Source organism: Nyctibius grandis, chromosome 3 (genome assembly GCF_013368605.1).
Source record: "Nyctibius grandis isolate bNycGra1 chromosome 3, bNycGra1.pri, whole genome shotgun sequence".
Lineage (NCBI taxonomy): Eukaryota > Metazoa > Chordata > Aves > Nyctibiiformes > Nyctibiidae > Nyctibius > Nyctibius grandis.
Window position 1 is genome coordinate 42,542,211 of NC_090660.1, and position 24,384 is coordinate 42,566,594.

At 43.6% G+C, this 24,384-nt stretch overlaps 1 protein-coding gene across 2 annotated transcripts in view; it reads right to left on the bottom strand.

Moving 5' to 3' along the window:
- ELP2 (elongator acetyltransferase complex subunit 2) overlaps nucleotides 1-1,437 on the bottom strand; it is a 47,903-nt gene extending 46,466 nt beyond the window's left edge. The window contains exons 1-2 of one of the 2 annotated variants that reach the window (XM_068395934.1): nucleotides 1,291-1,437; nucleotides 1,120-1,198 (exon numbers count right to left, since the gene is read on the bottom strand). In XM_068395934.1, coding sequence (XP_068252035.1) covers nucleotides 1,120-1,198; nucleotides 1,291-1,422 — 211 coding nt within the window. In that variant the 5' untranslated portion in view covers nucleotides 1,423-1,437. The remainder of the gene's footprint in view (nucleotides 1-1,119; nucleotides 1,199-1,290) is intronic. The other variant, XM_068395933.1, reaches the window with a different exon arrangement.
- Between the last annotated feature and the right edge of the window lie 22,947 nt (nucleotides 1,438-24,384).

The following is a 24,384-nucleotide window of genomic DNA, read 5'->3' on the forward strand; positions in this document are numbered from 1 at the left end:
TGTTCTCTAAGGCAACATAAAGAGAAAAGTCACAGGAATATTCAAAGTTCTGTATGAATGTGATAAATATATCTTTCCAAAAAGATTCTCAAATCCAACAGTGTAATTTAATATTTTCTTTTTTGTTGTTTGGTCTTTTTGGCGGATAGGAAAATAAAACAAGGGAAATCTAACCAAGCACAATTCAAAGCTTCACATGAAAATTTAATTCCCAAGTTCCCTTTTAACCAATTTTAAGAAGAAAATGTTCTAGTGCAACCAGTTGAAAGGTTGGCAGTTTATATCACTGTTAAAAAGGAATGTTTCCACCTCAATACTTCTCCCCCCAAAAAAAGCAATGGGCACATTTCATTAACAGTCTAATCAACGGCCCCATTTCTCTTTGGCAACGAGTTTCTATAAATGCCTGAGGGCAAGAACATGCGTCTTTGAAAAGTCTGCACTAAGCAACTTTAAATCCTGGAATCAATATCAAGCAAAAGCCTCATAAGGGTCTCAAACATTTCCATCCTGAAATATTATTTTTTCGAGGATATGATCTCTATACAACTTACAGCTTTATAGCCAGAGATTTCTTAAAAGGCATTGCAAATCAGCTTACAAAGTCAAAACACGCAAAACTCCAAACACTTACTAAAGAGCCCTATGGCAGCACAAGCGTGACAGCCGCCGATCTGTCAGAGCCACCGCAGTCCCAGGCAAAACAGCCTCCCGGGGTGGCGTTGGCTGCGGGGCCCGGAGAAGACGGCCCGACCGGATCCGTTCGCTTACCGGGCCCCTCACCTGAGCTCGGGGGGAGCTCAGATCCGGGGGGAGCTCAGATCCCTGCGGAGCCACCTGTGAAAATCCCTACTGGGAAGCTGAGCTTAAGGCGACAGGACGCGCTGGAAGCGCTGCAGCTCCCCGTTTCCTTCAGTGTACGCCACAGCCCCTCCGCTGCCGGCCCTCCCGCCTCACCCCCCGCCAGCGAGGGGCTTGGGCAGCAGCGCCCGCGGCCCCGAGGGGAAGCTGCCTCGGCCCCCGCCGCGGCAGACACCCACCCCCGCCCTTACCGCCGCCATCCGCGGCCCCCCGACCCGAAGGGACGGGAAGCCGGACGAGAAAGGCCGCGCTACTCACCGCTGTCCCGCCGGCGGACCCAGCGCACGCAGTTCACCCTGCCGGCGTGGCCGCGGAGGGCGGCGGCCGCCCGCCGCACCTGCGGGAGAGAGAGAGCACCGAGCGTGAGGCCCCGCTGCCGGCCCCGGCCCCGCTGCCGGCCCCGGCCTGCCCCACAGCGCATCAGCTCACCGCCGGCTCGTAGAGGACAACGTCGCGGCAGCTGCCGAAGGCAAGGAGCCCCCCCTGCCCCCAGGACATGGCCCCGCCGCCCGCCCGGTTGGCGCAGCAGGCGACATGACAGACTTCCACGGGCGCCGCCATCTTCCTCCTCGCCGCGTGCGCGACCTCGCGCAGCTCCCGTGGTAACGACCCCCGCGCGGCGCCCCAGGGGGCGGGGCCTGAGGCGCAAGGGGCGGGGCCGGCCCACGGCCGCAGGAAGAGGGGGTGCGGCGGGCGCGTCTTAGGTCAGGTCGGGTCCGGTCCGGTCCGGTCCGTCTAGTCTAGTCTAGTCTAGTCTAGTCTAGTCTAGGCGGCCCCGGCTCCGTGACTGTGGGGCCGGGGAGAGTTGGCATAAGTCTGGGTGTCCGTGGGGAGAGCCCGGCTCTGGGCTTCCAGCGCTGGGCTTGGTGTGAGGGAGCCCCGCGGGCCGGGCCTGGCCGGCGCAGCATCCCTGCTTAAAAACTGGGCACAAACACCCGTGAAACCGAAATTATTTTGGGGAGAGTTTTTTATAGAGGAAAGAGTTTTAATCTTTGTTGCACCTTTTGTCACACACTCAAAGGTTTAAAACGTTTAAAACTTTTCTATTTTTTTTTTTTTTTGTGCGTGGAAGTTGGTTCCAGTTGTGCCAGAGCTGAGCTGAGTATCGGAGACCGTGTTGTTATTACCCATTTCTGATCTGTTTCCATCACCTGTAAAGCCTCCCTCCGATAAAGAATCATTCTTAAGTCACTGAGTTTAGGCTGTGTTTAATATTACAGTTTATTATGATGTCCTGGAACAACTGTCATACAAATCATGGGAATTTGCAGCTGAGCAATGGCCAGGGCCCCAGTGGGGTGATCTGAATATGTTTGAGTACCTCTGGTTTTCAAGACAGAAGATGAGATCATAGCAGATTAGAGAATTCCATCTGTCACTTTTTTTTAATATATATTTATTATCCTCTCTACCCAAGAAGCTAACACAAAATCAAAAAAGATAAATACTGCACTAGTAGTATAGTGTTACTTGCATGGTCACTGGCCTGAAGAAATGGGTCATTAGAGGGTATTACACTATATGGCTGTGCTATGAACTGTTTCAGCCATTTGGCTTCACAGGCTCAAGAATTCTGCCAGTTCCCAGGGGCTACAGATGCAACCTGCTATCCCACAGGCTGTGTAGGAGTCTCCACAGGACCTTCGAGATGTCCACTCTGCCTCCAAACGATCTACCCCACACATGCAGAAGGCCCTGGAGCAGAGGCCAGGCTGAAGTATAAAGGGACTACCCTGTGACAGAAAGTGGAAAGGGAGAGGAAGCAGAGATGTGACTACCTACAGCTGTCCTGTGCTTCCTGTCCCCAAATCACACCTGGGATATCCTGAAATAATCGAAGCTGAACTAAAAAGCTGGAAAGGCTTTGGTGGTGGGGGGAGAAGACAGCTCTATATGGCTGTGCAGAGAACAGGGGCTCAGGAAGAGAAGCAGCAGAAAGCAAGCAGGCATCCAGGGGAAGCACTCTGCTTAGCGCAGGGAACGCTTTGGACCCTAAACCACTCCTGCTGGGCCTATATCTCCCTGTGTTCCTGCGTGTTGATGAATACTGGCTGTCAGCAGCACTGTAGCCTGACACAAAAATGTTGCAGCTGGGCACAGCTTTTTCGAGTGGGTATGAGAGGAAGGAAACTGTGCCTGATCTCATACAAGATACAGCCAGAAATGTTAGCTGCTAAGGGAACAAATGACACCTTGCACAAAAATGCACAGATCCAGCCATCAAAGCATGCTTTAACTGAGGAGTGCTGTCCGGAGCTGCCGACGATGGCTGCGCAGCAGTTGGGTTGCACAGCAACGCCCTTCTCAGCGTGCCCTGCCAGGGTCAGAGTCAGGGCTTTGGCAGGAGGAGGTTGGGCTCTACCAAAAAGCTGGGGCATGTTGCAGGAGTTGCATTTGTCGCTGTGGGAACAAAGCTGGCTCTGACCGTGATTGTGGGCAAAGTGTAGGCTTTTCCAAGATGGATTTGGTTGGGGGATTCCTCTGTGACACAAAAAGTTTACTAGTCTGATAGATAACCTGCTGCTGCTCCTGTCCTGTAAACAGGAGGGCCCTGGGTGCTGCTTCTGTCAGAGAGATTTGGAGGTGCGCATCATGCCTGAGGGTGTGAGGGCACTGCGGCCCCGTGCTGCAGGGTTTTGTGGGGCTGGTCCTCGCAGCCTTAGGCCACCACCTTGGAGACGGTGCTTTCCCAGGCAACTCGAGGGAGCACATTGCGGGGGGCTGCGAGCACCAGGTATTGCCAGTGACTGCCTCCTTTCTGCCACGAAGGTCTGGCACTATCACCCTTGTCCTGCCCCGACACCTCCCAACATCGAGAGAACTGGGATAAATCAACATGGAATACGGACTTGAAAGTGCCATGGGGAACGCTGTAACAGGACCACGGCGGTATGGCCAAAAAGCACAGGAAACTGGGTCTGTATCTGGACAGATCAGCCCAGATGAGCCCAGTTTCTTACATACTTCCCTTAAGTATTACGTCTGACCCAGTCCTTGTTACATGGGATGCTGGTCCTTTGGTCTTACCCAAGAAAGATTTTTTGTGTGTTCTGAAGTTAAAGGATCTTCTCTTATGTCAGAAATGGAAATATGTCTAGGATAGTGTAGGAGAAATTTAGAATATCAGATAATCATAGCAGAACCAATACGGCTTTTAGGAATACATGCATTATAAGGAACTAATGGCGGTGATCAGTGATGTTACAAGGATGGAAGAGGACATACTCTGGGCTAGTCACCAGCTGCCAGTCTTCATTATGGCTAGTGTCCTTACTGAATTCACATCTGTCCTTGCTGTTTTCCTTCATCTTCCCCAAAAATAACATCTTCACTTTTCAGAAATATATGTAAAAATAATCTTCCTCTTTTTTTCCCCCTTTGGTGTAATTTTTGAGGCACAAGAACTTAACTCACTGAACATCAGAAAAGGTTTTGGTGGTGCCTGAGCAGACTTCAGAAGTCACTCCATAGCCTTGTTCACATCTTTTACGTGTCCCAGTTTGGTTCTGCAAATGGAGTTACATCAACGAATTCCCATAAGGGAGATACTATTCATACTGACAAAAGGTTTCTTTAGCTTAAAATAAATTCAGCAGTTAGATATTGGAATAACTTCTGTTATTCCAATAGCAAAATAGTAATTTTGGTGGTAAACTCGTGTCTACGAGTCAGGTTTTGCAGGCAGAGGTGGCTTAGTGATCCTCATGTGCTCCCTATCCAACTCAGTTATGCCTGCAAGCTTTTAGATGGAGACTGAGAAAACACAGCACTAGTCAAAAGAAGAGAAATAGTATCTAATATATTTATCTAATTATGTCTAAAAAATTACATGAAAAGATAATAATGTTGCAAATATGTTTTCATTCCCTGCAGAATGTTTCCAACCTATTATACAGCATATTTAGCCTCATCTGTCTTTTTTGGTTTTATGAGGAAAATAGTGTTGGATATATATTGCATGTATTGTTAATTGAATGCATGTTGAGAAGTGTGGTCTTTGATAGATTAAATCAAAGGTTTATGCTTTCTTTTATTGGATGGGGTCTTGGTGTAAAGGAATATGTATTATTAGACACGGGTCATTCTGCATGATACTATTAAAAGCAATAGTCATGTGTTAGGTTTGAAGTTTAATTCTATGTGGTTTAATTCTATAGAAGAATGTTTAAAAGTTGTTAAATTAGCAAAGCCAAGTACTCAAAGGTTGGGGGCCTTGTTCTTGTAGTTGTTGAACGTAGCCTATCTTTATTTGCCTTCACTGTATACATGCCTTATGGAGTAATCATTAATAAAGTTACCTCATACTCAAATTACTGCCTGCTATTTTTACTGTCGCTTCATTGCCTCCAATGGCAACCTGGATGAATAGTGCCTGGTGAATGAGGCAGCTATTCAGTATTTCGGTTTCTCCTCATTAGTTACATTGTGGCCCTAGGCCTAATTTGCTGTACAGTATTCTTAGCACAGAATTATCCTTTTCCTAATAGCCTTTTTTTAATTTTTGTGGCTTCTACTGCCACAGTACCTGAATGTCTCAGAAAAATGTATGAATTATCTTTTTCTTTACAATATCACTGTTAGGCAGCAGGTTATTATTATATTAATTTTCTGGGTGACAATTTCCTCCTAGGACCAGAATTCGTAACAAAAGCAACCTAGTTCTTCAGTAATGAAGTGCCCAATGTGGAAGATGCAGAACAATGTTCGGGAGAGGGGCTAACCACCCACAGCACCCATTGCCTCCAGCTGGGACTGTGAGCATTTAAAACTTCTGGAAATGGGATTCCAGCATGGAGACACTCTTGATGGCTTCTGTGGGGCCAGGTTTTCACCTGAGGGATCAGAGCGGGAGCACTGAGAAAATGAATAACAAATAGGAGTGACCAAAATGATAAAGATGAGTTTAAATTATTTGCCAGCTTCACAGAGGGTATGTGTACAACAGCTAGGAACACCTCCATTGCCTGAGATGTCTCAAGCACAAATCCAGCCTCTCCCTTTTGCCAGCTGTGGGACCTGCTTCGGAAGGCGTTTCGGTGCCTGAGGATTACTAACTCTTGGGTTTGCTGGGATTCCTTTCCCTTGAGCCTGCACCTACCAGTACGCTGCCAGAAGAGATGACCAAGGACAAGTGTCATTCCTAAAGCACTGAATTAAAATTCAGTGTCAGACTAGTTTTTAACTGCCACTGATTGATTCTGGAATTGTTGGTCCTACACTCAATGGAAGTTAACGTGTCCAATATATCTTGAGCATAATGTAAGGCTGTGGCCTCCTTTTCAAATACATTTCTCAAGATAAAAAAAAGCAGATATTGTCACTTGAATAGATTTAATTTAAAATGTTTAGAATAAGTTTTCAGAGACAATTTCCCCTTTAATTCATCTCACTGAAAACTGAAAGTTGAATGATGCTGGTGAAAGAAGTTAAACTGAACAATTCCTAACTATAGCTATTTCCATTTTTCTTGAAGGCTGTATTTTAAGTATTCTATGAATGGCTTATGTTCCTGCTGCCTAAATGGATTTCTGATTTTCTGAAGAAAAAATAAACTAATTACTTAGAAATATCATTAAAATTAGCTCTCCAAACAATGACTGTAATTGCTGGCTGAGAGAAGTGCCAGAGAAAATCTCTCTGATTTTTTTTTCTAAAGGAAGACCTAACGCAAACATGACCTAGAAAATTGCTTGGGGGAAAAAAAAAAGAGAAAGGATGAAACAGCTTGTCACATAATCAGACTGATTATGCATTATGTTTTTCAAGCAGAATCTCTAAAAGGAGGCATGATAATGGGCATGCATTCCAGAGAGCATACAGAAACACACACACACACACACACACACAAAAGAAAGAGTACTTGGAAATGCAACCGTGAATAGTTAAAATCATATTTTAGGCTTAAATTCCATATTAGCAGCAGTTCTAGCAGTTCTTGTATGACTTGGATAGGATATTGTTCCACACTATAGAATAACATCTTGCAAAAACAAAAAATAAATTCTGTAATATTTTCCTGACACATCTCTTCATGCTCATTTAAAAATAAACATATTGAATTAATATCAATGGATGATTTTATTTGTACAGACGTGTATTTGCATGCAACCACATCCACAATACATGTATTTATAATGGGTTTGATCTTGAAGCCTTGTTGCACAAGTTCATAGAAACATAGAATCACAGAATGGTTTGGGTTGGAAGGTCATCTAGTTCCAGCCCCCCTGCCACAGGCAGGGACACCTTTCCTCTAGACCAGGTTGCTCAAAGCCCCATCCAGCCTGGCCTTGAACACTCCCAGGGAGGGGGCATCCACAGCTTCTCTGGGCAACCTGTTCCAGTGTCTCACCACCCTCACAGGAAATAATTTCTTCCTAATATCTAATCTAAATCTACCCTCTTTCAGTTTGAAACCGTTCCCCCTCATCCTGTCACTACATGCCCTTGTAAAGTCCCTCTCTTGCTTTCCTGTAGGCCCCCTTCAGGTACTGGAAGGCTGCTATAAGGTCTCCCCGGAGCCTTCTCTTCTCCAGGCTGAACAGCCCCAACTCTCTCAGCCTGTCTTCATAGGAGCGGTGCTCCAGCCCTCTGATCATCTTCGTGGGCCTCCTCTGGACTCGTTCCAACAGCTCCATGTCCTTCTTATGTTGGGGGCCCCAGAGCTGAATGCAGTACTCCAGGTGGGGTCTCACGAGAGCAGAGTAAAGGGGCAGAATCACCTCCCTCAACCTGCTGGCCACTATGGTTTATGAACCATGATGGTTCTATGATATTTGCTAATTTCCAGAAGAATAAACCTGATCCAAAACCTTTGGTCGTCAAAGAGATTCCCAGTATTTGATGAGGCTTTGAATCAGGGGTCTGGTTACTGGCCCTAGGAGCTGGTAGCCTTTTTCATCTGTATGATGATGTCACTCCTCCCTGCTGCTTGGCACTGTCTCACACCTGGTAACTTGGTGAGCACAGGTATGAAGAGTAATAAGAGTTCTAGCCCGCCACTCTGGAGCTGTCACAGGTTTCAGTTAGGAGGAAATACAAACAGCATCACAGGTTTGTACGAGGAAATCCCCATTCCCGGTGCTAAGTGCGCAAAGACAAATGTCTGCTGAGACTCAGAGCTGCAGGAGAAAGGGGAATATGGCACAGGGTATCGAACGGTCGTACAACAGCCTGCTCATGTTGGGTAAAACTTCATCTCCTAGGAAAGGTAACAAAAACCTCTTAATTTCTGTTAAAATACAGTTTCCTTTTTAAAATTACTTTTTTTTATGTGAATATTGATGTATATTGGTGTACAAAGTTTCTATAGTAGGCAACAATTTATTTGGAGAATTTAATGACCTGTTATAGATGAAGTTGTAAGAAAGGCTTGAACCTGTCCCGCCACAGTGGCCACAAAGCACCCTGTGCCGTTCAAGTTAGAGTTGGCATCGCAGGTGACTGGTACTATTTACTATTTTACTATTTTCACCTGCAGCAGGATGCAGCCTGGACAGACACCACGGGTGACAGAGGAGAAATAATTATATTTTGAAGGGGGAAAGAAGTGCTTTCTATTTAATGTGGCTCAGCTTAAATAAGTAGCTCAGAAGCAGACTTCATACCACACTAGCGTTAAGAAAACACTGTTAACAAGAAAGGTGTTTCTCACAGAGACACAAGACTGAATAATAGTTGATGGGAAAGAAATTTAGAAAAGAAAAATATTGACTGAACATGAGGAAAAAACACCAATGGTAAATCAGTCAAAGTATACTAGATATAGGAAACTGCAGTGTACTGAACAGGAACTTTTGATACGTCTTCAGATTTAAGGTAGTGAGTTCTGCTTTGAGCCTAAAGCAGGAGTTCAGCCTCCTTCTTATGCTTAATAATTCTAAAAAGCATACTCTTTGGAGATTGAGTAAATATTTTGATACTGAAAATAATGAGACATCCATCAATAAATTTCATATCTACATTGTTCTTTTCATTATGCAAAATTACACTATTTATGAGATGACACAGATACCTTTCACATATGAAAATATTCAGCTAAAGCAACCAAAAGAACTTTAAAAAGCAGCCACACAATAGCTCCCAAAATATCAGAAATAATAATTAAACAAAGATACAGATCATTATTTTACCATTCTTGTTTCCTACTTCCCAAATGGAGAAAGTCACCATATGAGGTTGAGGGCAGCCTTGGTTGTAGTGACCATGAGATGGTAGAGTTCAGGATCTCATGTGGCAGGAACAGAATAGCTAGCAAAATTACAACCCTGGACTTCAGGAGGGCCAACTTTGGCCTTTTCAAGCAATTGCTAGGGGAAATCCCATGGGACAGGGTACTAGAAGGTAAGGGGACTCAAGATAGTTGGTTAGCATTCAAGGACTGCTTCTTCCGAGCTCAAGATCAGAGCATCCCAACAGGTAGGAAGTCAAGGAAGGGTAGCAGGACACCATGCAGGCATGGTTAAACAGGGAACTGGTGGGCAAACTCAAGTGGAAGAAGAGGGTGTACAGATCATGGAAGGAGGGGCTGGCCACTTGGGAGGAATATAAGTCTGTTGTCAGAGGATGTAGGGAGGCAACTAGGAAAGCTAAGGCCTCCTTGGAATTAAACCTTGCAAGAGAGGTCAAGGACAACAGAAAGGGCTTCTTCAAATACATTGCAGGTAAAGCCAACACTAGAGGCAATGTAGGCCCACTGATGAATGAGGTGGGTGCCCTGGAGACAGAGGATAAAAAGAAGGCAGAGTTACTGAATGCCTTCTTTGCTTCTCTGTCTATACTGCTGGAGGCTGTCCTGAGGAGCCCTGGACCCCTGAGGCCCCAGAAGAAGTCAGGACAGAGGAGGAATCTGTCTTGGTAGATGAGGGCTGGGTCAGGGACCAATTAAGCAATCTGGACGTCCATAAATCCATGGGCCCTGATGGGATGCACCAGCGGGTGCTGAGGGAGCTGGCAGAAGTCATTGCTAGGCCACTCTCAATCATCTTTGCTAAGTCGTGGGCAACGGGAGAGGTGCCTGAGGACTGGAGGAAAGCGAATGTCACTCCAGTCTTCAAAAAGGGCAAGAAGGAGGACCCGGGTAACTATAGACCGGTCAGCCTCACCTCCATCCCCGGAAAGGTGATGGAACAACTTGTCCTTGGTGCTGTCTCTAGGCACATCAAGGATAGGGGGATCATTAGGGGCAGTCAACATGGCTTCACCAAGGTCAAGTCATGCTTAACCAACTTGATAGCCTTTTATGAGGACATAACCTGGTGGATAGATGATGGTAAAGCTGTGGATGTGGTCTATCTTGATTTCAGTAAAGCGTTTGACACGGTCTCCCACAGCATCCTCGCAGCTAAAGTGAGGAAGTGTGGTCTGGATGATGGGGTAGTGAGGTGGATTGTGAACTGGCTGAAGGAAAGAAGCCAGAGAGTGGTGGTCAATGGGACAGAGTCCAGTTGGAGGCCTGTGTCTAGCGGAGTCCCTCAAGGGTCGGTACTGGGACCAGTTCTATTCAATATATTCATTAATGACTTGGATGAGGGAATAGAGTGCACTGTCAGCAAGTTCGCTGATGACACAAAACTGGGAGGAGTGGCTGACACAACGGAAGGCTGCGCAGCCATTCAGAGAGACCTAGACAGGCTGCAGAGTTGGAGAGAAATTTAATGAAATATAACAAGGGCAAGTGTAGAGTCCTGCATCTGGGCAAGAACAACCCCATGTATGAGTACAAGTTGGGGACAGACCTGTTGGAGAGCAGCGGAGGGGAAAGGGACCTGGGGGTCCTAGTGGACAGCAGGATGACCATGAGCCAGCAGTGTGCCCTTGTGGCCAAGAAGGCCAATGGCATCCTGGGGTGTATTAGAAGGGGTGTGGTTAGCAGGTCGAGAGAAGTTCTCCTCCCCCTCTATTCTGCCCTGGTGAGGCCGCATCTGGAATATTGTGTCCAGTTCTGGGCCCCTCAGTTCAAGAAGGACAGGGAACTGCTAGAGAGAGTCCAGCGCAGAGCCACGAAGATGATTAAGGGGGTGGAACATCTCCCTTATGAGGAGAGGCTGAGGGAGCTGGGTCTCTTTAGCTTGGAGGAGACTGAGGGGTGACCTCATTAATGTTTATAAATATGTAAAGGGCAAGTGTCATGAGGATGGAGGCAGGCTCTTCTCAGTGACATCCCTTGACAGGACAAGGGGCAATGGGTGCAAGCTGGAACACAGGAGGTTCCACATAAATATGAGGAAAAACTTCTTTACGGTGAGGGTGACCGAACACTGGAACAGGCTGCCCAGAGAGGTTGTGGAGTCTCCTTCTCTGGAGACATTCAAAACCCACCTGGACGCATTCCTGTGTGATATGGTCTAGGTAATCCTGCTCCGGCAGGGGGATTGGACTAGATGATCTTTCGAGGTCCCTTCCAATCCCTAACATTCTGTGATTCTGTGATTCTGTGATTCTGTGAGATGAAACCCGCCTGGTTTGTCAAAGTAACTGTTGAAGGGGTGAAGAGAAATGTTAAGACCAAGTCCAAATCACCAACAATTAGGAACCCAATTTCTATGCAATTGCCTAAATGCTTCTGAGGATCCGTGCCTACATCATTCAGCTTAATCTGTGACACAGTCCATTTGACTCACTGGATGAAATAGAAAAAATGAAAATGAGTTTGCATCAGGAAAAAAAACATGAAATTGCAAAACTATGAAAGACTGTTTTATAGAAACAGCAAAAACTATGTCAGTTTAATCATTTGGACAAACACATACAACATAACTCAAGCTGGGATCTCCAAGCACCTGAGTTTTAACTCTTAATATGCTAATGTGTTTTGAGTCATGTTATTTTGTTTCATTTTTCTTTACATTTCCAGTCACAAATATAACCATTTAAAGAAGTAAAATACTGAAGCAGAGATGTCTAGAGACTGGGGGCAAAAGCAATCTCTGCACTAGTGAGCCTTGCAAGACATTCTGCAAATAGCTTTGCATGAAAGATTCAAGCAGAAGCGGCATATACCAAAAAGCCAGCAGTGAATGCTGAAATTCACTCTTGAGAAGCAAACTTCTGCACAGTCAGCAGTAATAATACTTAGAGAGTAGATGTTTACCTTTCATGCTGCATTAACTGTCAACAAAACTAAACTTACACAAGGCTAGAGTGAATTTTTACCTCATTTTGAGTACATGAAAAATTGCCGTTACACCAAGGAATAGTGGCAAGGTAAATTGCAATGTTCCTCGTCGTTCCTTCCCCAGTTCTCCCATTTCTTCCATCCAAAAAGTAATCAGCAACAGCAATGCTTTTATTTTGCTTCAGACCATATTCTACAGATGAAGAAACCTGCATCCACCCACTCTCTTCCAGTCTTTTACTTCAGGCTCTTGAAGCATCAGGGTCTCGGATCCAGTCCCTCTCTTTATTGTCATCTCTGATGCTGCACAGTCTGCTGATCTCATACAGGTCCTTAACTTGGTGACACAGATTCTGAATGAGCACACATCTCCTACAGGCTAGAAGACCACCTCCTGATGCCCCAGCCTCCATGAGAGGCCCTAGGCATTCACTGCAGCCCAAGACGTGGAGAGCTGCATCCCTCTGGAGCTCTGTCCGGGCCAAGGCCTCTGGCTCTGCCTGAGCAGGGGGGTTGGACAAGATGACCTCCAGAGGTCCCTTCCAAAGTGACCTCCAGAGGTACCTTCCAAACTCAGCCATGCTGTGATTCTGTTACAGGGAAATCGCTCCAGTGTCTGCTGGGGACCATGCCGTGCAGTGCATCACCACCATTGCTGAGGACGTGGATGCTGTTCAGAGCAGAATCACTGTGTGCCCTTCTGCACAAACTGCTACACAAACTGCCGCATCTGTTTGCTGCCTCTATCTCCTCCTTTATGAAATGTTTTCCTGACTGTGGGATTTATCCTTTCTTTCAGTAGCCCTTCTTTCGATAGCAGGAGTTGGACCTTCAAAGATCCCATCCAGCCTAAACCATTGCACAATTCTTGTAGTTGTTCTAACAGCTGATTGTATTTTCTACAGCCATTGAATTCTGAGCCTGTTCAACTCTGCTACTCCATCTTCTCCCTACAGATCTCTCTATTCCTATTCTGTCCTTACCTTCTAGAAAATTTTTTCCTTCTTGTCTCCTTTTCCCCTCTCCTATTCCCTTCCCTGTTGCCCTAACCTCTGCACTGGGTGCCTTGCAGAAGACGTTGTATTCGAGGAGGCAGCAATCCTGAACATGCCTGCTCTACCTGGCCTTGCACTAGGGCTTGAACAGCCCATTCATTAGCATGAGCAGCTACTGAATGGGAGCTTGCTGCCCCACGCCAGCCTGAGCTGCACTGGTGGGTGTTAGGACAGAGATAACCTTCCAGCCGGGTTGGAAACTCTTATCTGGACAGCCTACTCATGTCATCTGTAACTTATAATACCACTGAGAAAGGTAAATTGTGTACAGATCAAGGGGTGGAAGGCAGCGCTCCTGCCCGGGAGAGGGCTGCCCATGGAGGAGCGAGCAACCCCCATCGCCGTTACCCCGAGTGGGCGCAAGTGGGTGCCGGGCTGCTCGCCCAGTGGGGCCCTCGGGCTGCGTCAGGCTGCAGGGGTGCCCTGGCCACGGTGTCACCTCAGCTGCATCACGGTCACAGAGCTGCTGGCGGGCAGCTTCCGTGACATACTGGTGATTTCACCTCCTGCGTGGCCTTGCCTTTATCTAACCTTACAGCAAGAAGTTCTCATGTGAACGTGCTTTAGGAATAGAGTTTTATGTCTTGTGAGAAAATCCTATGGTATCTCAAATGGTCAAAAGTGGGAGAGCATTTCTCCATGCACAGGATCTGCTCTGCACAGCATCCCTTGGGAAAATCCATCTGGGCTCCATCCGATGCTGGATGAACACAGGGTTCCCAGCATCTGGAGGGATGTAAGGTGTACTCACTATCTATATTCCTCTTCTTATCCTATCTTACAAAACCTGCTATTTTATTAAGCCATTTGTTGTCGGGCCTTTCTTGTTGAGATCCATAAAAGCCCTGCTCTGTCCCTCTCCCCCCTCACCTCACCCCCTCCCCAGTGCAGAACAACCTCCTCTGCTGTTTCCCCACCGCAGGCATCAGCTGCTGTAACCCTGAACCCTCAGCCCACTACCGCCCTGCACCCTTACCTCACTTCCCACCTCATTGCCCCAAGAGCCAGCCTATAGAAAGACTTTGAGATGCTAGCGCGATGGCATAGAGTCTTAAGTACCAGGGGCTGAAAGACTCTGTCACCCACCTCAGTGCATTTGCACTGCATTTACATTTCTCAAACTATAGCATGTTCCATAAACTGTGTAAATTAGTTTATGGAACATGCTTACACTATTAATAAAAAAAAGAGTGCTATAGAAGTTGACAGATCCGTGCTGAAGAATTGCATAGATGCGTCATGCAGAAACCAGCTACACTGAGCCAGGGAGCTGCGTATCATTCCCAGACTATTTGTGGTTCAGTACACGTGCTGGATAAATGCTACCAAGTCACCCAAAAACTTATATCAAGCAAACAAGAAAAAGGGGAGCTGCTGAAATGACTTCTACCTGCCCACTTTTCTGGTTCTTGTTTAGCACTTTGTGAGAATGGCTTTAAATTATTCCGTTTTCAATGGCCTTTTGCCTATTTTTCTTTTCTGGCTGTCATTATTCGTTACCTGACTGTTGCTGGAAGCACTCAGGATCGGAGGAAGCCAAGACGTTTTGGTTCAGCTGTTTACATGAGGCTTGTGACAGATGGCAGAACTTTATTCTTAATGAGAAGCTTTTTCACCATGGGTCTCCAGCAAGAGAGTGCTCCCTAAGCCTGCAGCGAACCCAAGGTCACTGCGGTAGGACAACCTCAGGTGGGTATCAGGAAAAAGCAGGAGCCCCGGGGTGGTCTGTAACAGTCTGCACACGCCGTGAGCTTAATAGATGGTGGTGTTACCCCTAGCACAGCTCTACCTTTTGAACATCAGGGTGTGATAATAAGGATGGCAGAAAAAGGATAAACCTTTAGCCTCAAGGAAAAGTGAAAAAGAAGCTGGTGCATTCATGTTGGAGCCAAAAAAAAAATTGTGTTATTTACTTGGACTTTATTACAGCCTGCATCCAACTGCATCAAAGATTACTCATCTTCATAGAGTTTTGAGTAGAAGGAATGACTAACTTAATTATAGTAAAACCAACATTCTTACTCTATAATAGAGTACAAAAACAACTAAAATATTAGCAGGTAAGCTCTAAAACCATAGAGCCAGCTTCTGGTTGTATTTGAGTGATATAATCTGTAATAATTCTCTCATGCTTAGGTATATTTTTGCAGATATATACCAAGGGAATTGTTATCACAAATTTTCCAAATTCTCCTGATAAAAGGCATCAATGTGAATAAAAAATTATGGCATGAGGTAGTGATTAACTTCAGGATATGTAAGAGTCATTATGATTTCTATCATCTTGTATGTTTGTCACTTTCTGTATCAGAATTTGTACCTAAAAAATATTTTCTGATCCCCTTTCCAATATGTAACATCTGTTAGGAATTAAACACAGATTTTCTTGTACTGTATAAAAGATCTTGATGTTCTAGAAAATGCTAAGAAAATGTTTTAAATGATCTTTTTTTTAAATATGATCTTTTTTTTTTCTGAGGTCTGTGAAGAGAATGTTTTCCTTCTTGCTATTTCCATCACATACAGGAAAATCTTATTTTTCTTTATTTAATCAATCCATGATTCGGAGAATTCCTAAAATAAACCTAATCTCTGTCTGGACATGGAAAGCATTACAGGAGTTGTCCCAGGCTGATATAAATTGTTATATTTGTATTGGAGCAAATCTTTGATTGTTTGCATCCTCTGAGGGTTTGCCTCTGGATTGTGAGAAAGAAAATGGCATTTTATTTTTTGCTTTAGTAAAAGTGTTCGATACTCCTGGTAAACGACGACATAGATCAATTTTGCTATCTTGTTGTAGCCTATTACATTATAAAAATCGTCTTCTGAATATTGGAAATTTGGTCAGCCTTTTTCAGTGCTGCAGTTTAAAAACAAATGGAATGAATTTTAGGTGGGGGTTCTTGAAATTGAAAAAAGGTTCAGAGGCCTCTTGGGCAGTATTTTTCCTTTCTGTTCTTTTTTTTTGTTTTGGTTTTGCTTTTATGGCATACAAACAGGATCTACCTTCCCTATTTTATCACAGATAATTGCATCCAAATCTTTCCAGATATGAAAAATATCTCATCTTCACGTATCTTTGTAAAATACCTGTGTTTTTTCCTATTATTTTCTCCATCACTATTATTTCACATATTATTTCCATTTGTCCAGAACTATTCCTTTTTTCAAGAGAGACCGTTAGATGCAATTTGACAATGTGTTAGAAGAAGCTTTAATAAATAAAGAATTACTAATGGCAGTTTTGCCATTATTTCACATCACTGTTCACTTCCAAGTGAAAATATCAACCTACATTTTTAAGGAAGTTATTTGTATGAACAGCCTATTGGTTTGTTCAAATTAACAGCGTAAGGTTATCATTTGTCTTTTTGTCCATATTTTCTCATATAGTAGTTCCCTTTCTTTCCTTTCTTTCCAGTTACTTTAAGTCTTACCTTGATTCTTACAAGCACATTATCACATGAATATTTTACTTTTCAGTACATGGACATCCTGCTTTTAGCTTATATATATTTTGGCCTTTCAAAACTTTAGGAATTATTTTTGTGTTTAAAGGACTTAAATGTGTTAGCTCTTGTTTTGCTAAGTGATCTGCTTCATTCTGAGTATGTTTGAATTCTAAATAAGATCTAGTGGTAAATCAAATATTATACACAGCTACAAAATATATTAACCTACAGAATTGAATAATATGGCAATTGTTTAGTATTTCTATCTGTAATAGCCTTAAAAGGAGAATCACATTTTAACTCAAAAGTCCTCTTGAACGTTGGAGCCTGAGATAATCTGGTTTAGGGTTTACATTTTGTGATCACTCTGTTGATTTATGTCTCATTTGACGAGAAAGTATCTAATAAAGTGTCTTTTGAGTTATAGGACAGGAAGATTAAAGACATGTAAAGTTTTCACGTCTTTGGAGCATGAAGCTGGGCTCCAAATCCAAGTTAACCATCATAAAACAGAGGTGACCTACCTTGCAAAGGTACTAACTCCCAGCTGGCAGGGACATGAGTTGTTCTCACTCATCACATTATCCCACCAAAATCCTCATGGTTCTGTCTGCTTTCTGTTACATGTGACATGTCTCCTCTGATCACTCATTCCCTCACCTAGTTCTCTTCCCCCAAATCTTGACCCCAAACTTCTCTTCTCCTTAAACCCTTTCAACAAAACTCTGTGTATGCTTATTCCATACAGAATTTTAATACAAAATTCCATACAGAATTTTAAAAGGCAAGACACTGAGTAAAACTTGACCATGACCTTTTCTTCATATGCTATTCTCCCATAGCCTCCATTTTTCCCATGGTGTATTATTTCCCCTGCTCCTACCCTATTTAGAGATTTACATTATTATGTTTCTATAAGGAGATTTCCCATTTTGCCTTCTTCACAGACAATAATTTATTCCAGACAATGAAAGTTTTTTCTGTCTGAGCAAATACTTGATTGACACCTTGCCTGCATAAGTACATGACAATTGCTCACCATCCTGTAAGTCTGGTTGAGTTTGGTCATTTGCAGTTCTTCCCTTACGGAGTCAGTGGCAAGTTGGTCAACTACAGCTTTCTTAAACCAAACTTAATTTTGTATTTACCAAGAAAAGAAAAGGTCACTGTAAAATATTTTTAAAAGGAGAAATACTCCATAGAACTGTCTGTGTTGCTTAACACCCTAAAATCTCGTGGTACCAGCATTAATTAGATGTACTTTCTCCAGCTCTGACCAGTGAAGCTAGTTCCTCTTCTTGCTTTTCTCAGAGGCCAACTTTTTTGACACTCACAAGTTCCTCATGTTCCTTTTTCGACATTATACCTGTTGCCAAAATCCCTAACACTAAGTCCTGGTCCTCCAGCTGTCCATATGGTGGGCCACCCGTAGTCCTTCCCGTCCCCATGTCCTTTCTGTAGAAAGAGGAGGACAATGGAGGGTAACACATTTCTCCCTTCCACCTTCCCCCACTGCATCAATCCTGTCCTACTGTGGAGCCAGGGATACACATACTAACCCGCAAGACCAAAGGTGATCTGAAGTCCAATAACCTGAATACAGCTTAAGATGGCCGGCTTTGCACTGCATTTCTGAGCAAACACTTCTGTAACGCCAGCTCTGCACTAGCGAGTTGTTACCTGCAACCGAGGTGCAGAGTGGGCTGGTACATTTTGTTCTTTCCTAAATTGCTGTAGTAAGTTTTGCTTGACTTTTTGATTAATCCCCTCAACCCATAGAGCGAATATAATAACCAGGCAAGACACTACATTCATAAATGAGGACGCTTCTTATCTGTCAGAAACATTATTTTCTGTACTGCTTTCTTTTTCAGCAACCATAATAAGATACAGATTCTCAGAACTGGCATCTTTTATCATGAGATGTTGTGATATTCCTCCATTTAGTAAGCAACAGAGTTCCTTCAAGGCAAGTACTGTTATGTTTTCTGTTAAAGCACGATGCCATACATTTGTTTCCGTTCCCATCTCATTGACAGACATTGGAGGTGAAGAATATATATTGTATTTTCATCCAGTTTGTTTTCATAGAATCATAGAATGGTTTGGGTTGGAAGAGACCTTTAAGATCATTTAGTTCCAACCCCCCTGCCACAAGCAGGGACACCTTTCCACTAGACTAGGTTGCTCAAAGCCCCATCCAACCTGGCCTTGAACACTCCCAGGGAGGGGGCAGCCACAGAGTTTCTGGACAACCTGTTCCAGTGTCTCACCACCTTCACAGGAAAGAATTTCTTCCTAATATCTAATCTAAATCTACCCTCTTTCAGTTTAAAACCATTCCCCCTTGTCCTGTCACTAAAAAGTCCCTCTTCTGCTTTCCTGTAGGCCCCCTTCAGGTACTGGAAGGCTGCTATAAAGTCTCCCCAGAGCCTTCTCTTCCCCAGGCTGAACAGCCCCAACTCTCTCAGCCTGTCTTCATAGGAGAGGTGCTCCAGCCCTTTGATCGTCTTTGTGGCCCTCCTCTGGACTCGTTCCAACAGCTCCATGTCCTTCTTATGTTGGGGGCCTCAGAGCTGGATGCAGTACTCAATGGTCAGGTATTTGAATACCACTCTTAGGTAGGCAGGGCCACTGTATCTCATTGCCTATATAGCTTCTCACACATAACATAAAATTGCAGAAGCACATCGAGCTCTGAAAAGCATCTACATCTTTCCAATGTCATTTGGTTTCAAGTCGTCATTGATTTCAGTCATTCTACATCATTTAAGTAATACCTATGACCCCAATGTTCTCCTCCACTTCTGAGCACTGTGATCGGTTTGAGCAAGTGTCCTCCCACGCAAAGGCAAGTGAGAGACGTGATACTGGTCTTCTCTACCTGGAAGCCTATCGCTCTGACATAGAGGTATTTTGGTCTCATTCCTGAGTCCAGGAAATATTTTTACATTTAATGTTAGGATCTCTAATAAAAAGCATTGTCCTTATATGAATCGTTTTGGTGGCACTTAAGAAGTGAAGGTTTTGGTTTATTTTTGCTTGAATATAGTTTGGTTTAAAATAAGCTTGGTTTGTTTTGCTGAGCATTGTTTATAAAGGCTGGAAGGAGGTAATGAAGATCTGTGAATGTGATGTGCTGTGAGCCCTGCGTCTGCTGATGTGACCCTGTATAAGCTGCACTGTGTACAGGGTGTATAGTGGGAGCTGGGTAGCCTTCAGGATGGCTTTTACCACAGTACACTGAGGTTGTAACTTTGTTAATGACAAAAATTAATGCATTTAATCTCCAAAGTAGAAGCTAAGTCCTTTTGCTTTTTTAAATGTAGGGCTGACAGGAGTCCCAGGGACAGTCCTGAGTTGTTGCCAGCTATATAAAAGCAAATGACCCAACACTGTATGAGACGTTCTAGAAACTTTTCCCAGAGCTGCTTTTGTATGATCTACACAGGCTGGCCTTGGCCTCCCACCAACAGGCTGGTCAAAGCCCTATATGGCTAGTTTTCTTAAAACTTGGCAAGTGGATCTCCTTATTTCTTCCCCTTGCTGAAAAGAGCTTCTGCCTATAGGTTGCTTTTTGCTGTGCTACGAAGGCATGTGTAATCTCTGCTAATGAAGTATGATGATAGCCTTGCTGATCTTTGCCCCACTCCTTGATTTTCTTCCTTGTTGTTCAGCTGAGGCTGATTGATTGTCAAACCTTTTTAAGAAATATTAATGAGAAAGAATTTTTGCATGGATCATCCTCCCTCCCACTCACAGCGATTGTTACGATTTTATCCTGTTATTTGAGGCAACAATATTTCTAAAGAGACATTACTTATGTGGAAAATTATTACTTGGAAAAAGGTTTCTTCTCCCACTACTATTTCACAGTTTATCAGGTAGGATCAAGCTAAAATGGCTAATCCTATATCCAGTTTGCAGTCTGTAAGCCACATAAAATAATCCTGTTTTGAAGTACAGCTGCAGACATAGGAGGGATTGGACGACTCAGAGGAACAAAAAAGGCTGTGTGAGTATCTGGAAACATTTTCTTGGTCAGTCTATAAAAGATTAAACAGCATTTTCCCTGGGAGGAAAAAAAAAAGAATTGTCAGTAGCTTGAAACATTGAAAACAAGGTTGGATGCAATAGCTAATAGAGGAAAAATGTTGTACTAAAGAAGATAATAAGCAAAAGGACTTGAGAGTCCTTTCTGATGTTTCATCTCTATGGAAGGGTACTTATATATGTGCACAATTACAAGGCAAATGGCATGATGATGTTTTCCTCGGTCAGATTTGTTTTTCTGTTCCTCTAATTTGTCTCTAATTAATACTAACACAAATATTTTTTTCTGAATATAAACACAGATATATACTGTATTAAGGTTTAAATCACGCCTGTGATGCACTTGGATAATTTCTATTAGTTTTAAGGAGAATACCACTTTTCCTTTATGTGTGCAGGTGGAGCAAGTGGCACCCTGAGTATAACACCGATAGTCACGCTTCGTTGCATGTGTGAAATTTAGCAGAGGGAATTAACAACTGAAACGAGGTCTCCCACATGAAGGATAATATTAAACAAATCTAGCTTTAAGTCCTGACCTTCCTACCCATAATTCCAGTCAGGAGGCTTTGAAGTCTGATGCTAAAAAGCCTATGAAGCTTGGAAACTGAAAACAGCATTTCACAGGTATTAGCATGATAATTAGGAGTCTGTTTTACACATCATTTTAATTTGAAAGTAAGTGATCAGAGTTTAGATGACACTTTGCTTAATTATATTGAGTGTTTGACATGAAAGTAAATTAATAGCAAATTGATTTCCACCATCTGCTACTATTAACACCAGGAAAAACAGAAGAACTTCAAACGCCATATCTTTATCCATTTTTAATATTATTATCTAAAATAGTTTTTGCATCTTTGTAAGAAACAGCACAATACACTTGATGGAAGAATAAAGCAGCCAAAACAGTTCCCTAGAGATACAGGAGACAGCTCTGGGAGCAGAAGAAGGTTAGCAGGGCATGTGAGTGGGACTGAGCCTGTGGCACCACCACTGCCAACAACATGGAAGGCAAACTCGGTTTTCAGTGCTGCGCATTCCAGGCTGCGTAGGGTGCTCTGGGTGCAACTATACAAGAAAGGGAGAGAGTCCCACTACAAACACTCAATCCTCTACAACAGGGAGAGAACTGGAAACTAAGAGCACGTATTCCTTATTGTTAACCAAGGCTCTTGTCCTGGTTTGGCCTAAACCAGGCCGATTTTCCTTTCAGTGATTTTTACTTTCAGCTAAGTCTCCTCTAAGTAACTGCACTTTCTGAAACTAACTGCATGTTTTTGCAGACAGTGTCTGCTTCCAGGACTGATAACGCTCGAAGTTTGTAGTTATCACTGAGGCACCGGTAGGGATGTTGTGCAGAAAGGCTCTTGCTGTACTTATTCTTGAGAGAAACCAAGGTCACTGCTGAATTCCTCATTGCTTACGAGTGAAGAGCCGAAGGGGGGTCACAGCTGCAGAGGGGAGCGGACAGGGCAGGTGACCCAAAACTGACCAACGAGGGTATTCCATCCCATACACGTCATTCTCGGTATAAAGTGGGGGGATCACGAGGGTCTCGCTCTCTTTCTGCTATGGCCGGTGTCCAGGGAGGACTCCGTCTGTTTTCCTGCTGCCCCCGATCCCGATACGTGCGTTCCTGAATCCAGCTCTCGACCATCGCTAGGCCCAGCCTGGGCCTTCCCGGAGCCTGCCCTGCAGTGCCGGTGGTGACGTGGCTGACATCAGGGGAGCTCAATCTTGGTTTTGTATATATATTTGTATATATTTGATTATTCCAATATTATTATTATACTCTTTTTCATTATTATAGGTTTATTAAAACTGTTTTAACTTTTCAACCCATAAGTCTCTCTCCCTTTTCCCTTTCCCTTTCCCTCTGGGGGGAGGGGAGGGGATAACAGAGGGCATCTGCCACAGGTTTAATCGCCAGCCCAGCTTTAAACCATGACAGCTCTGTACATCCCCACCTGGGATAACCATCGAGTGTTAGCATCCCTCAGTTTTACAGACAGGTTAATGGAGAGACTCTTTGGAAATGTTCAGCTTTTGTTGTTGTTGTGGGTTTTTTTTTTAATCTCACTCTGCAAATTATTTGACAATTTAAATATAGGAACCATTATCTCTAGTGGTTTCTATATTTATTTATTTCCTATATATACTTTAATATTTTTTCTTATGAGGAATAAGTAATTGGAAATTGCTTCCTCTCCTGAAGAGCACGGCTTTCTATATAAAGTATATAATTCATGTCCAACAAAAAAGAATACTGTGAGATGAGTTACAGCAATAAAGCAGTGAAGGTATTTTTAAGTGCAAATGTGATACCAGACAGTTTCATAAAAGTAAGCCTCCAAGTAGGCCCTAAAAGGCCTACTCTGTGTAACCTTTAGACAGAATCAACTTTTCTTTCAGTAATTTTCCTTTCAGCTAAAATAACAGTTCGTTCTGAAGCTAACTACATGTTTTGTAGATAGGGTCTGCTTATGGGACTGATAACAGAGTTATAGTCATCACTGATTCTTGCTTGCGCTTAGCCTTAGAGAATCCAAGGTCTCTGTTAGATTCCTCACTAATTACAAAGAAGGGCCAGAGATAAGCAAGACTGTGAACAACATCTTTGTAGTGTCTAAAATGACTTGATTCACAGCTCTGGCACCAGTAGTAGAGTTAAATCCTGTAGGAACCAGAACAGGATCTTCTCGTCAGAGCCACCTGCATGTGTCAACAAAAAGGCCTCGACCACGCTTGCGCAGAGGTGGGGTTATACAGTGGACGGCGTAACTATTGGGGGGGTTAGGACCACTAGAGACCACCCAAGACCCCTTCCCCCATTTAGTAAGCATATGCAAAGACAATTACATAATATATTAGCATATGCATAAGGTTTCTTGGAATAGGTGGGCTTTACTCGGAACTGTATGAATATTTGTTTTTCTATAATTTATATAATGAGTGTGCTTTTGTCTCTGGGTGTGCATGCTAGGAGGAGAGATCCCCCATGCACCCAGCGCTGCAATAAAGCAATGTCAGCTTTCTAAATGATCATTTGGTTTAGAGAGTTTTCGTGGTTACTATTTTCCGGTAACAAATGTTTATTTGATTTCACAATACAATTTGAAAAAGCTGGACAAAGTCTGGAATATTTCAAAGGCAAACACCGTTCCCCATCTAAAGCTGTTGTTACAGGTTCTGTCACACAGTGGGTACACTTCATTTAAAAATCTAGGACTATATTGCATCCAGCAAACACATGCTATTACTGTGATCTGATAAAGGCTGGGACAGGCTGTGCTGACTTTGTTGAGGAGTGGCAATTTTAAAATATTCACATTCCTACATCTATAATACAGACACCCATGAATAAGGTGGGTCAGGTGTGGCACGAGTTCACAGTAGCCTAGGAGTAAAATGGAACTGCCATATTATGTTTCTTGAGATGAATGTACTTTGAGAACATTTTTCAAATAATGTGAACACTCTAGCAACATAGGTCTCTTTTCTCATTTTACTAAAAAACATGAAGAACTGCTGTGCTTGTGCTGTCTTCTTTACGCTGTCTTTGGCTAATGGTTTTCAGATCATTTTAGTGATTATCCAAAAGACATTATTTTAGAGAACCTGGAAAAGAATTAGGCCCTGAAAAATGAAAAAGCCCAAATGCAAAAACCCCAGCAACTAAGTAGAGAACAATCGGGTTGTGCAGAGGCAGAGCTGAGTCCTGCAGCCAGCAGGGAGCAAGGCGCTTACTACCATCAACCTTTAGTGATTTGTGGGATGCCTGCAGAATTGATTTTGACAATTGCTGTTGTTCAGCCCTAACGGAGCCTTCCCTCCAAAATTC